General features: G+C 35.4%; 1 protein-coding gene across 4 annotated transcripts in view; it reads left to right on the top strand.

Moving 5' to 3' along the window:
* The window catches only part of LOC126812430 (xanthine dehydrogenase), a 32779-nt gene that overhangs the window by 884 nt on the left and 17540 nt on the right, over positions 1 to 14355 (top strand). For all 4 annotated transcript variants that reach the window (XR_007675926.2, XR_007675927.2, XM_050538822.2 and 1 more), the window contains exons 2-17: positions 409 to 473; positions 1873 to 2048; positions 5124 to 5284; positions 6018 to 6364; positions 6788 to 6861; positions 7187 to 7339; positions 7687 to 7792; positions 7985 to 8130; positions 9053 to 9157; positions 9278 to 9341; positions 10076 to 10185; positions 10679 to 10833; positions 11192 to 11314; positions 12070 to 12174; positions 12574 to 12631; positions 12822 to 12971. Coding sequence is in view for 1 of the 4 variants with exons in the window: in XM_050538822.2 (XP_050394779.1) it covers positions 10807 to 10833; positions 11192 to 11314; positions 12070 to 12174; positions 12574 to 12631; positions 12822 to 12971 (463 nt within the window). In the remaining 3 variants the exon portion in view is untranslated. The remainder of the gene's footprint in view (positions 1 to 408; positions 474 to 1872; positions 2049 to 5123; positions 5285 to 6017; positions 6365 to 6787; positions 6862 to 7186; positions 7340 to 7686; positions 7793 to 7984; positions 8131 to 9052; positions 9158 to 9277; positions 9342 to 10075; positions 10186 to 10678; positions 10834 to 11191; positions 11315 to 12069; positions 12175 to 12573; positions 12632 to 12821; positions 12972 to 14355) is intronic.

A 14355-nucleotide genomic window follows, 5' to 3' on the forward strand; every position in this document is an offset into this window, starting at 1 on the left:
GTACAGTAGTCCAAAGATAATATAATGTAAGTTGTTTATGCCACAAGACATCTTTTAAAGAGAGCATGCATAGACAGAATTACAGGCATCTAATAATACATATTACACAGAATAAACTAGTATATACTACATAAGTACTGTTACATAAAACTGTTGTACTTAATCATTAATATCGAAGTAATTGAAGAATTCTGTCAGTTTTGGATAATAATAAGGTATTGATACTATAAATAGACAGTCCAGTTTACAATACAATTTTTGCTAATTATGTGAATTAACTAATTTTTTTGATATAATCAAGTATTCATAAAATTGCAAGAAATCTATGGATTTGCAAAGATGGCTGGGTATAAAATCTCAAGGCACTTTTTAATGCATAATCATTATTATTATTATGACCTTTTTCAGTTAGATTTATATAATGGATTATAACTGTTCAGTTTCATTTCATATAAACGGACTGGAATATGCAGGTAATACAATTTATTTTATTGTAGCAGCTAGCATACATTTGACAACTATTGCTTTTCTTTACCAATTGATACTTCCTTAAATAAGATTTTTCCTGTGGATTTTGTATTTAAATTAAGGACAATTAAGGGTGATTTTGAACTCCTAAACTGAGAAAGGCCAATATGTTCTTTAAAAAGTATATTCTGCCTCTTGCATGGCTTAAAGAGAGAGAGAAATAGGGTTTAATGTCCACTCGACACAAACTAGGTCATTTCGGGAGTAACATATGGTTCAATTTTATTTCATTAATTTGCTTCCACATAGGGGTCTTTAGCAGTGGTAGGAAACCAGAGGACCCAGAGAGAACCCACAAGATTGGACAGGTGACCCTACTCCTTGTCACCTACAACCGGGGAATTGAAACCTCACCAGTTCACTCAATGACAGACTTTAGTTATTAGCTGACATGCCCTGCATATTAGCTGGCAGGTGCTAGTTATTGTCTACTTGTGTCCAAAAGTTACTATCTGACAGGTACTAGTTATTATGTGCCACGGTGGCTAAGTGAGTAAGATGCTGGCTCTGGCCTGGAGGTGGGTTCAATCCCGGTGTTGGCCGAGAAAGTTCATCGGGATTTTCCGACTTGGTTTCCCCTTGTCAATGGTGCAGGACGGAGGACCTGACAAGGACAGCTGTCTAGTCATTCGGATAGGATGAAAAACCGAGGTCCCATGTATTCATTGGTGCGCATGTAAAAGATTTATTAGCATTTGGAATTCAATATAAGAGAGGCTGTAGCACTGCCGTCTGGGCAAAATTTCCTTCATAGCACACTGTATGGCGTATGCCCGTCTTCATTAGCACAGTCGAAGCAGAACAGTAGGACTTTAAACCCCATTTCATTTCTTGAACCTACTAGCTATTTAATTATCTGGCAAGTGCTAGTTACTATTATCTTGGGGCCACTTTACTATCTGGCAAGTGCTAGTTATTATGATCTTGTAGCCACAAGTTACTATCAGGCAAGTGCTAGTTATTATCTACAGCACACCAGGTACACGTAACTAACCAGTGCACACTAGTTTTTTGTCAAGAGTTACTATCTGGCAGGTGCTAGTTATTATCTAGAGCACACCAGGTAACTAACCAGTTCACACTAGTTATTTTGTCAAGAGTTACTAACTGAAAGGTACTACCGGGTAGTTATTATCTGGAGCACACAATATAACTAACTAGTGCACATTAGGTAGTTATTATATGTAAAGATCTAGTTATTATCTGGCATACATTAGTTATTGTTTGGTTACTTAGTTAGCACACAAGATATGTTTTTTATATTCTATCTCTTATTTGGCTTTGTAGCTTTGTCACATTTTGTCAATAATTTTCTAGAGCAAAAATTTAATTTATATGTACTAGTTTCAGAAAATGAGTTGTCACCAACAATAAGTTTGAACGAGTATTTGAGAGATGTTTTAGGATTAAAGGGAACTAAAGTTATGTGTAGAGAAGGGGGTTGTGGTGTCTGTGCTGTGACTGTAACAATACCATCATTTACAAATCAACAACAGGCAATGACATTCTCTATTAATTCGGTAATATTTTTTTTTACATGTCAACATTTTCTTGTGTATGTATTATGTCGTCGCCCCTGTCCGCCTGTTAACATTTTGTTTGTGGACACTCTACAGGTCACAATTTTTATACGATTAGGACGGTTCTTTCGATAATGGCAGGTATCGGAATGTCGCTTCATAGATTATGGCCCCTAGCTTTTAGACCCTCTAGAGGTTACAATTTTTATCTGATTTTGATGCAACTTAAAATGTATGCTTATACCCCAAAGATCTCGGATCCGTTTGATATTGGCGAATATCAGATCTTAACTTCCTGGATTATGGCCCGTGATTGTATGAAAAGTCACATTGTTAGCTTGAGGACCCGCTTAATTTTTATTTGTTTTTAAAAAACATTCAAACATATCGCGGTTACACCATCATTACGGTTGAATTTGAATTTTGTGAAAATTGTGACCTGTAGAGTGTCGGGGTACGGGGGTACCCCAACAACCAATCAATCGTCCCGGGGTACTGGGGCCTCGCCCTCCCCCAGAAAATTTTGAAAATTTAACTGCTGCAAATGCGTTTTTCTGCTATTCTAGCCCGTGAGTTAAGCAACTTCAAAGTTGTCCAATGGTTTTGCAACCGAAATCCCTCTCTATGGTGACCCGAATTCCAATCATCCAATCCGACTGTTACATCTGCATTGACAAATAATAATCGATGCCCGAAAAATATCGCACAAAGTAGAGTGGCTCCAGACAAAATGTTTTAATCCATAGAAATGAAATGAAATGAAATGGGGTTTAACGTCCTACTGTTTTGCTCCGAACTGGACAGCTGGCCTGACAAGGACAGCTGTCTAGTCGTTTGGATGGTACGAAAAACCGAGGCCCGCATGTACATTGGCATGCACATAAAAGATCCCTTGGCAGTTGGAATTTGATATAAGAGTAGGCCATAGTGCCGCTGCCCGGGCAAAATTTTCCTCATAGGACACTGGTGTATGCCCGTCTTCATTGGCCCAGTCGGAGCAGAACAGTTGGACATTAAACCAGATTTCATTTCATTTTATTTTGTATCACCACTACACCATAATTACTTCCTGCCAAAATGGCTGCTCGCCTTTACGCAAATAGCGTAAAAGCATGTAATACCAAGGTTTTGGACCACAATTTTTATCAGATTTAGATGAAACTTAAAATATATGTTAAGGATCAAAATACAATTTTTGTCCGATTTGGATGAAACTTAAAACATATGCTAAGGATCTTAGACGAGTTTAGTGTACATCAGACATACGATCCAGAGTTATGGCCCCTTTCGAATATGTACAAGGTTTGTGGATCCTAAAGAGGTGACAATTATTCAATTTTGGACTATATCGGACCTTCCGTTCTGAAGTTATGCCCCCTGCCATTTGCTCAAAATTTGAAATATGTGCAAAGTTTGTGGACCCTCAAGAGGTGACAAATTTTGTCCGATTCAGATGAAACTTGAAATGTGTGTTAGGGACTAAAAATTCTTGGATTAGTTTGATTTTGGTACATATCAGACAATGAGAGGATGCATCCTATTGATTTTCCCAGTTCCCCATCCATCTCTTGCAAAATGTGAGCTTGTTGTTTACTTATGCAGTCCATTGATAGTCAACAGGGCTGTTGATAGCAATGACAGCCATGGGACAAAAAGCCGGTCAGGCCCATACCCCTATCCCAACATATTGAAAAATATCTCTCATTTCTGTGTGGGCGTATGATGTCGTCACCCTGTTTGTCCGTCTGTCCTCAACAATTGGCAAGTGAATGCAATAAGAGGTTACAGTTTTTGACAATTTCTTTTCAAATTTGGTGTGAAGCATTTAGGACATGATAGGCGGAACCCTATCGATTTTTATAATGAGCGTTAGAACAGGGTTCCCGCGGTCCTTGAAAATCCTTGAATATCCTTAAATTTAAAATTTCATTTTCAAGGTCTTGAATATCCTTGAATTTCGCGGAAATAGGAAAATATCCTTGAATTTCAGTTGAGATCCTTAATTTTGTTTCAAATGTCTTCAATTCCTTTTAAATATGAGATTATGATGATAGTTGGTAATGTTTTGGTTATTTTTAAGATGAAAAATTGTAACTTTAGGCTAAAAAATGTCCTTGAAAATCCTTGAATTTGACGTATTTTTATCCTTGAATATCCTTGAAAAAATGTTTGACGAAGCTGCGGGAACCCTGTAGAATTATGTTGCCTTTATAAAGATATATACCGCTTAGTGAAATGTCACAAACTAAATTAAGAGTAATAATGGAAAGTAATATGAATGGGTAAGTAGCCAATTTAACATGTGTAAGTTAAAATAAAATAAAACCAAGTATGAACAATCCAAACCATTAAACAAAATTCGAAGTCCTAAAAAAACGGTATAGGCAAAATAGTGTAATCAGCAAATGGACTGTTCACCGTGTACAAAATACACGACAAACAGTTGCATTGAAGTAAGCATATCAGCATTTGCATCTCCAGTTTAAGAGTTAGAACTCTGCATTCAGTTCCATACACTATGAGAGAAATTTAGCTCGGACAGTGGCACTACCACCTACTCTTAATTTAAATTCCAACTGTCTAGGGTTCTTTTACGTGCACCTACGACCTCCTGGTTAGAGAACAAACCTCGCACTTACTGAGCCATCACAGGCTCCCAATGTGAAAAGGGAAGCATTTTATTTATTTTTAGATAGATTTTTTATATGGGACTGAAAGTAGGCATGCTCTTTTCCGAACAATTTCTGAAATGAAAAGAAATGAATTGGGCTTTAACGTCCTACAGCTCTGCTCCGAACAGTTTGTACTTATTGACCAGTTTTACAGATTTTGATCATTGGATTTTTTATTTTGACTCCTAGTTAGAGGCTCCATCCAATATGTTTGCTTTATTAATATATTGAATGAAATGGAGATATTTTATTAGAAGCGGAAAGATTAGATTTCCCATGGACAATATCTGGGCTGATAAGAATCGTGTCGTAAAATGCAAATTAAGATGATATTTTATTTATCTGATATCGTATTGAAATATGTGTATATATATATTAACAATTTATGATTTCACATTTCTAGTGTCTGTGTCCTTTATTCTGTGTTGATGGTTGGAAGATATGGACTGTAGAAGGTCTAGGTGATCAAGCATCAGGACCACATCCAATACAGAAACGGATTTCAGATTTGAATGGTTCTCAATGTGGTTATTGCACACCTGGTATGGTAATGAACATGTATGGGTATGTATTATATCAGTATCAAGCAATTGTCCTTCAGATCACTCGTACTGGGGACTTCTGTCTAAATAGAAATTCCTAACTTCAACCAATTGCAGTACATATTCTATGGTTCTACAATATGTGACCCCCTTTTTCATCAATTCTAATTCCCATATAAGGGTAGATACATTTCGTCAGGTGATTTTTGACAATTAACATTATCTTTCTATATATCAATGTATAACATTCTATATATCATTGTATATATTTCCGGGGGGGGGGTTGGATGGCTGAATGGTTAGCGTGCGCGCGCTGTATCATAAAGTCTGTCATTGAGTCGACTGGCGTGGTTTCGAATCCCCGGTTGTACGTGACAAGGAGTAGGGTCGCCTGTAGATGATACTGAGTTAGCGATCTACCTCCTTTAATCAGACGTGGCATGGTGTAGGATCGCCTGTCCAACCTCGTGGCTTTTCTCTGGGTCCTCCGGTTTCCTCCCACTGCTAAAGACCCCTACACGCAATCGAATTATTGAAATAAAATTAAACCATATGTTAGTCCCGAAATGACCTAGTTTGTGTCGAGTGGAGGTTAAATCCCATTTCTCTCTCTCTTTGTATATATTTCATTGTATATCTTTCTATATATCATTCTATATCTTTCTATATATCATTCTATATCTTTGTATATCTTTCTGTATATCTTTGTATTTCTACCTGAATTCCCCACTTCCCATCCTTTTTTTTTTTAACAGACTGCTTCATCAAAATCCCCAACCAAGTCAGGAGTTCATTGAAGATAATTTTGATGGAAATATCTGCCGTTGTACTGGTTATAGACCAATCTTAGATGCAATGAAATCATTCGCTACAGATTCCCAGACTCCTGGAGGTGGCTGTATTGATATAGAAGACCTTGATAAGAATATGTGCTCAAAAACAAACAAAATATGTCGTGGTCCCAAATGCCATCAAGTCCGTCCTTCAAAGTGTTTTACAGATCGTAGATGGTTTCGACCTCACACCATCAATCAGCTTCAGCAAATTGTTCAGATGAATTCTGGAAAGCATGTTCGCTATGTGTTTGGTTACACATCTTCAGGTATGGTGCTTACATTAATTTCTACATATTTGTCAAGGCAACTGGTGCAATAGAGAAGGCGTACAGGAGGGAAATTGTATTTGGTCAAGCAACAGTTTATAATATAAAACATTGCAGGTCTTTGTCAAGTCACCTTTATAGGACAACCAACGGCAACAGCATCTGTGGTAGTTATAAATTAATATAAAACAGGTGCAAACATTGTAAATCAAAACGTGAACAAGAGATAACTCTATTATGTATGCTCAAAATATTCCAAATTCTAATGAGTGTTTCTCATTTTCTACCTACCTATCAAGTTTTACAAATATCCATCAACAGGTCAAAAATAGACTAGTTATATGTACATTTTGAATTATACAGTGTTAATATATGTACATTTTAAATTATATGGTGTTCATTTATATAAATTTTAAATTAAAGGTGTGTTCAAAGAAACGTCTGTCAGTGATATGTATATTGACATAAGATACATACCAGAACTCATTGATATAAAGGTAATCCTTGTTATCTTTAATCTTCCAGTGTACCAGCTCTGGATCTATAGTTATCCAATTTGGGTGTTAAGTACGGTTAAGTGTGCTTAATAGGATAGATTACCTTTGAAAATTAGTGTGATAGGAAGTAGAATTCATCAGGTGAACATGCCAAGCTAACTGGTTATTCCAGTTTGATCTTTGTTAGAATTGTCTCGCAAGTTATTAACAGTCTGATTCCAATTTTTATGTGATATGTGAAATCTAAAAGTGATTTTTTTTTCATACTTTTTAAACTTTCAGTTTATTTTATTTTTATTTAATTATTGTACATTATTTTATTCAGTTATCAGCAAATTGTGTAATGATTGGAGCAAATACAACACTGACTAGGTTAATTTCAATTTTATCTGATAGAAAATCTTACCACCAGGGTTTCATTTACTTCACCAATATTTCTCAACATCTGAAAAAGATCGGCAATGTCCTCGTTAGAAATGTAAGTAAGAAATGTAACTGAAAAATATGTGTATTTTAAACCTGGGAATAGTGCTATCTGAATCGTAAATTAACAGTGGTTACAAGAGTTCCCAATGTTCCCATATAATGAGGGTTTACTTTTTTTACCTAGATTTTACAGGTGTTTCCATGAAAGTAGACTTACCTTTTTATGTTTGTGAACTATGGGTACCTTTGTTGATTGATATTTATGTGAGAGAAATTACTAACCTATTTTTATCCCCTGTGACTAGTTAGTCGGTACTAATCATCTAATGGATGGGTTGGGGTGTAGCAAGATATGCTAATATTATATGAATACCACCTTAACTTTTACTTCAATTGCAGGCTGGATGTTGGGCTGGTAATCTCATGATGAAACATGAACATCCAGAATTCCCTTCTGATATTTTTGTAGTGCTAGAAGCCGCTGGTGCAATCATTGGAGTCCAAGGTATGATATTGGATGTTGATTAATTATAAAAGCGAACAAATGATTAACACTATTTTGAAAATGTTCTTATATATTACTGTGTTCGTTTGAAGATAAAAATATGTGGCTTCTTTTCAGATTAGCTGTCCTCATTAGCCCAGTCAGTGTAGAACAGTAGGACCTTAAACCCCCTTTCATTTCATTTCTTTTCAGATTTGATGACAGGAACATTGTCAATGTTATCATTAATGGAATTCCTTCAAATCAACATAAAAAACAAACTGATCATAAGATTATATCTTTATCCACATCAGACAAATACAGTTTATCAGTCATTTAAAATAATGGCCAGGTCACAGGTAATACCATTATGTTTTCATAGTGCCAGTAATAAAATATGAACCAATAATACTAACGACAACTTCAGGTTGGGCAGACTTTATATAATACTTTATATAATACAACATACCAGTATACAAGGTAGCAAAGGAATGACGGTGCACAGGATGAGGACGGAAACGGAAGTGCCAGTCATACTTGGCTATAAGGACATAGCCATCTCTAAATGGACAACTTGATTTCATACTAGTACATGTATGGCGTAGGATACCAGATAAAATCATTAGTTATTTTACTCTCTGTGTTTGTCTCAAATAATAAGCAGAATTCCCAAATAGAAACCAAAAAGCAGGACTGGTGCCGAATGGAATGGGGTTTAGCATCTTGTCTGCACAATGCTAATAATTTTTTTTTTTTTTCTATGGGTACACGATATTGTGCAATGTAAAGCTGAAAACTTCTGTCAAACAGCAACGATTCTTTCTACTCTTCCACACATTCCAGCTGTCAAGCACTGCAATGGGGGCAAGGGTGGGTTGGATGGCCGAATGGTTAGCGCATGCGCGCTGTATCATAAGGTCTGTCATTGAGTCAACTGGCATGGTTTCGATTCCCTGGTTGTAAGTGATAAGGAGTAGGGTCACCTGACCAAGCTTGTGGGTTTTCTCTGGGTCCTCCGGTTCCCCCCCACTGCTAAAGACCCCTACACGAAAGTGAATTATTGAAATAAAATTGAAACATATCTTAGTCTCAAAACGACCTATTTTATGTCAAGTGGAGGTAAACCCCTCTCTCTCTCACTCTCTCTCTCTCTCTCCAATGTGTGCATGGACGTACCTCGTTTTTTGGTTCCATCCTAACACTACACAATACTCAGAAAAGTAAATCAGTACCAGGAAGCTCTGAAAGATTGCACATATACCTACTGACTTTTGTTTTCAGAATGTATATGCATATGTAAATGCTGGATTCAGATTTAAATTGAGCGAAGATGGAAGACAATTTACAGATAAACCTTCTATAGTATATGGAGGATTGGATGTTATTGTAAGTATTTAAAAAATCAAAATTAAACTAAATGATTCTGTTAATATACTTATGTAGAAAATCCAGATCATCCCAAATCTTTTAATAAGGTGATATTTTGTTTGCTTTTTATTATTTCAGACTCATGCTGTGAATACTGAACACTACTTAACTAATAAAATGGTAACTGATTCTGTGATTCAAGGTTAGTTTTAGTGTATTGTGGGGGTTGTATCTATATGTGTTTTAGTGTATTGTGGGGGTTGTATCTATATGTGTTTTAGTGTATTGTGGGGGTTGTATCTATATGTGTTTTGGTGTATTGTAGAGGTTGTATCTATATATGTTTTAATGTATTGTGGATGTTGTATCTATATATGTTTTAGTGTATTGTGGGGGTTGTATCTATATGTGTTAGTGTATTGTAGAGGTTGTATCCATATGTGTTTTAGTGTATTGTAGAGGTTGTATCTATATGTGTTTTAGTGTATTGTAGAGGTTGTATCCATATGTGTTTTAGTATATTGTGGAGGTTGTATCTATATGTGTTTTGGTGTATTGTAGAGGTTGTATCTATATATGTTTTAATGTATTGTGGATGTTGTATCTATATATGTTTTAGTGTATTGTGGGGGTTGTATCTATATGTGTTAGTGTATTGTAGAGGTTGTATCCATATGTGTTTTAGTGTATTGTAGAGGTTGTATCTATATGTGTTTTAGTGTATTGTAGAGGTTGTATCCATATGTGTTTTAGCGTATTGTGGGGGTTGTATCTATATATGTTTTAGTGTATTGTAGAGGTATCTATATTTTGGTTTTGTGTATTGTAGATGTTGTATCTATATATGTTTTAGTGTATTGTAGAGGTTGTATATATCTATATTTTGGTATGTTTATTGTAGAGGTTGTATCTATATTTTGGTTTTGTTTATTGTAGAGGCTGTATCAATATTAAAGAAAGAGTTCGCTACAAAACATGAAGATGAGAATATATTGCTATCATCATATACATACCGCTGTCAATTGGCTGTAAATCTATTTTATAAAGTGAGTATTTTGTAGACATTTATGCCACCTTTCCATCTCTATAGTTCCTTTATTTGTCCTATTTTTAATACACCTGTATGTCCCATTGTCCTCCATCCTGCTAGTGGTATTCAGATGCTCTGCGGTGATGGGGGGTATCATAAGGTCTGTCATTGAGTCAACCGGTGTGGTTTCAATTCCCTGGTTGTATGTGACAAGGAGTATGGTCGCCTGTCTTGAAGATTTTCTCCGGGTCCCTCCTCTCTCTCTCTCTCTCTCTCTCTCTCTCTCTCTCTCTCCCTCCCTCTCTCTCTCTCTCCTACTTATTTTTGAAATAGATATGTATCATCTAACTCCAAATAGCTAGATTTAATTGGTTTCGTTAATTAGGAAAATATTAAATTAAAAAAAGACATATTTTAACTTCATATATAGAGCTGAGTACCTTGTGCCATAGTAATTACGAACAACCCAGTCTAGAAATATTTTGATTTTCATTATATATATATTTCAGACAATTTTAGGTATAATGAATCAAGATACATTAGCTAGTAATAAAACTGGTGCAGTCTTTCACGTGGGATATCATCCGGTCAACAATCTTACCAAACTAATACAACTGACTACCCTCTGAAACAACCAATGGTTAAATTAGCATCATTGGCACAGGTATATACATGTCAGTACTTTTCTTTACAATTTCAGAAAATAGACAGATAGATTGTCAAAGGGGCTCAAGCAGATAGCAGATTATAAAATCTAACCATTACAGTTAATTGATGACAACCCCTAACCATTTGGTTAGTCCATACCAAGCACTTCCTACATCACTTGAGCAGACAACAAGCCAATAGACTACCAGTTAGTGATACCCTTACATTTTGTCCTATGTGTGCCTTGGATGTTTTTCATAGAATCCATTTTTATAACCATATAAATCAAATTTGCCATACGGGTACTTTCATGGGAATTTGTCTTTAATGTATTGATATTAAAAGCATGATTTGTTGTTTGGTTATATTTTAAGGCATGTGGTGAAGTGATATATGTGGATGATATGCCCATGTATAGAGATGAAGTGTATGCTGGATTAGTTTTATCAACAGTAGCAAACTCAACTATTACAAATATAGTTTTTTCACAAGCTTTGGTAGGTTGTATTTATTCAAAAAAACAAACAATATACTTGCATCAGTTAAATTAAAACAGTGAATAATCAGTGGAATAACAACATGATCAATGTTATATACTTGGATAAAGTATCAAATTTGTTGTACAATATTTTACAAATAATTGTTCTGGTTTTCTGGGAAACTGTTCGGCGAAACCTCATACAAAACCCAGGCAAATAACAAGACTGAAACCTACTTAGCGATGTTAGTCAATGGTATATCTTTTCTTGGGGAGCCACGGTGGCTCAGTGAGTATGCCATTCGCTCGCTAACCTGGATTCCCTGTGTTCGATCACGGTGTTGACCAAGACAAAGTTCAACGTACAGTCGTTCGGATGGGATGATAAACCGATGTCCTGTGTACACATTGGCGTGCACGTAAAAAAAACCCTTGACAGTTGGAATTAGAAATAAGGGTAGGCCATAGAGTTGCTGTCCGGGTAAAATTTCCCTTATATCACACTGTATGGCATACGCCCTTCTTCATTAGCCCAGTTGGTGCAGAACAATAGGACGTTAAACCACATTTTATTTAATATATCTTTTCTTGATGAAAAGTTAAAATCCATCACTAATAACCCTACTAAAGAGAAAACACTCATAGTCATAATAAAAAAGGAATTTGTGCTATTATTTCCACCTGAAAATATGTTGATACAATTTCAATAGTGTCTGACATTTTGTCAGTTCCAATAAAAATCAATATTTTCAGGTCTGTATTATGTTATTACAGGTTACTGAAGGTGTAATAGATATTGTAACAGTAGAAGATATACCAAAAGGTGGAATCAATCAATATCTTCCATCATTAGGTGTACCTGTAGATCTAGACTTACAGGTATTTAATATAGTTTATATTTACCAAATCTTCAATCAAGGATTTAAAAAAAAATTGATTATTTGATTTAAATTTACGACTTGATTAAACATCTGAACACAAAGATTCTCTTTTATTTGTTACACTCAACCCACCAAAACAAAACAATAGGCTACGCTATCCTTTCGTTAGATCTTTATTTTGATTTGACTTGGATATAACTATTATTGTCAGTTAAGGCACTTAATTATAAAACACAAATGTTTTAAAGATGTTGTTTCATGTTACTATTGTGTAATATAAATGACATAAAAATGAAAATGAAATGAAAGTATGTAGACGATAGTAGAGGCTGTATGTGAAAAGTCTCTTGTACTGACAAATTTTTCATTGTTGTTTTGTTGTTTTTGTACATTGTAGATATTATGCACTGATACTGTGCATTATGCTGGCCAAATCATTGCAGTGGTCATAGCTGGTAAGTAAAACAAATTATGCCTAAATACATTGTTAGTTTTTTGTTATTCCTACGAGATTCATGACAACAGGTGGACAACAACTTGTAATTAATTACCAATATTTTAATCTTTAAAAAAAAAATACTTCTTCAGATATATACCTGAATGTGAATATTTATTTTTGGAAATTCAAAATTGTTTATCTAATAGAATCTAGGTCTATAGCTGATGCAGCATCAGAAATAGTTAAAGTATCTTACAAACAACATTCTAAACCAATACTGTCAATAAAAGATGCAATCAAGCATAACAGCTTTGAGAAAGTGCCGTTTCCAGAAAGGGTTAGAGGAAGGCCCAATGGTATGTAGTTTTAATATTCTTCACATTTTTTGACATATTCAAGCAGTTCTGAAAATATTGCAAAGTCAGTCTCAATGCTATAGTCCAAACAGTACATGAACATTAATGTTTATATTTAGTAGTTTGTCATCTGATCAAAATATAAGATATATATTATGCTGAATCAACTCTCATATTTAATAATTGTGGTTATTATATATAAGGGGGCTTGGATGGCCGAATGGTTAGCACGCGCGCGGTGTATCATATGGTCTGTCATTGAGTCAACTGGCATGGTTTCGATTCCCTGGTTGTACGTGACAAGGAGTAGGGGTCGCCTGTCCAACCTCGTGGGTTTTCTCTGGGTCCTCCAGTTTCCTCTTACTGCTAAAGACCCCTACGCACACGCGAATTATTGAAATAAAATTGAATCATGTGTTAGCCCCGAAATAACCTAGTTTGTGTCGTGTGGACGTTAAACCCCATTTCTCTCTCTCCCCCCTTTTTATATATATTATGTTCATTTGGTAGAATACTGTTGTTGCCCCTGTGATCTACACATTCTTGTTCTACAGAATTTTCACAAAATTTTAAGGAATAGTTAGTATCAGACAACAAAAGATGATCGGTGTCGATTCTTGAGCATATTTGCAAAAGTAGTCTAGAGTTATTGTTTCTGACTGATTGTTGATCAACATTTATTACTGTACTTGTATTCCTACTTATTCCAAAGGGTATAGTGCTCCCCCCGATTTTCACAAAATGGTAAAGAAAGATACCTTTCTAGTGTTTTCTCATAAACTGTTCCAGAGTTATTGCCCATGACCATACTCATACTCATTCTACAGAGTAAGTTTTTTTTTGACAGATTTTCATAAAATTTCTATTGGTGTTGTGGTAAAAATGGTCCTTATTGACTTTGAGCATTTTCACAAAAGCATTTCTGGAGTTGTTGGCCCTAATCCTTAACCAATTTTAACAAAATGGTTATTAATATGGTTAGTAATGTGGTTATTTGGTCTCTATTGAATTTGTGCATTTCTGCAAAGGTAATTCTAGAGTTATGGCCCGTTGATCCAACCAATGTCCGATAATTAAAGATGCATAAACACAAACCTTACCAAAATTTGTGCGTTAATGAATTACAGAATTATTGTTCTTGCCATCAAAACGATGTAGTTACACAACAGGACAGAGTTGTTTTTAAGATTTCTGAACTTGCTGTTAGACTAGTCATAAGGATAAGCTCTATCCTAATTAGACTAATTGGCTAAGTGAGTAAGACGCTGGCTCGCTAGCCTGGAGGTCGTTGGTTTGCTCCCGGTGTTGGCCGAGAAAGTTTATTGGGAATTTCCGGCATGGTTTCCCCTTGTCATTGGTGCAGGACAGCTGACTAGTCATTCGG

The sequence above is a fragment of the Patella vulgata genome, chromosome 2 (assembly GCF_932274485.2).
Source record: "Patella vulgata chromosome 2, xgPatVulg1.2, whole genome shotgun sequence".
In the NCBI taxonomy this organism is placed as follows: Eukaryota; Metazoa; Mollusca; class Gastropoda; family Patellidae; genus Patella; species Patella vulgata.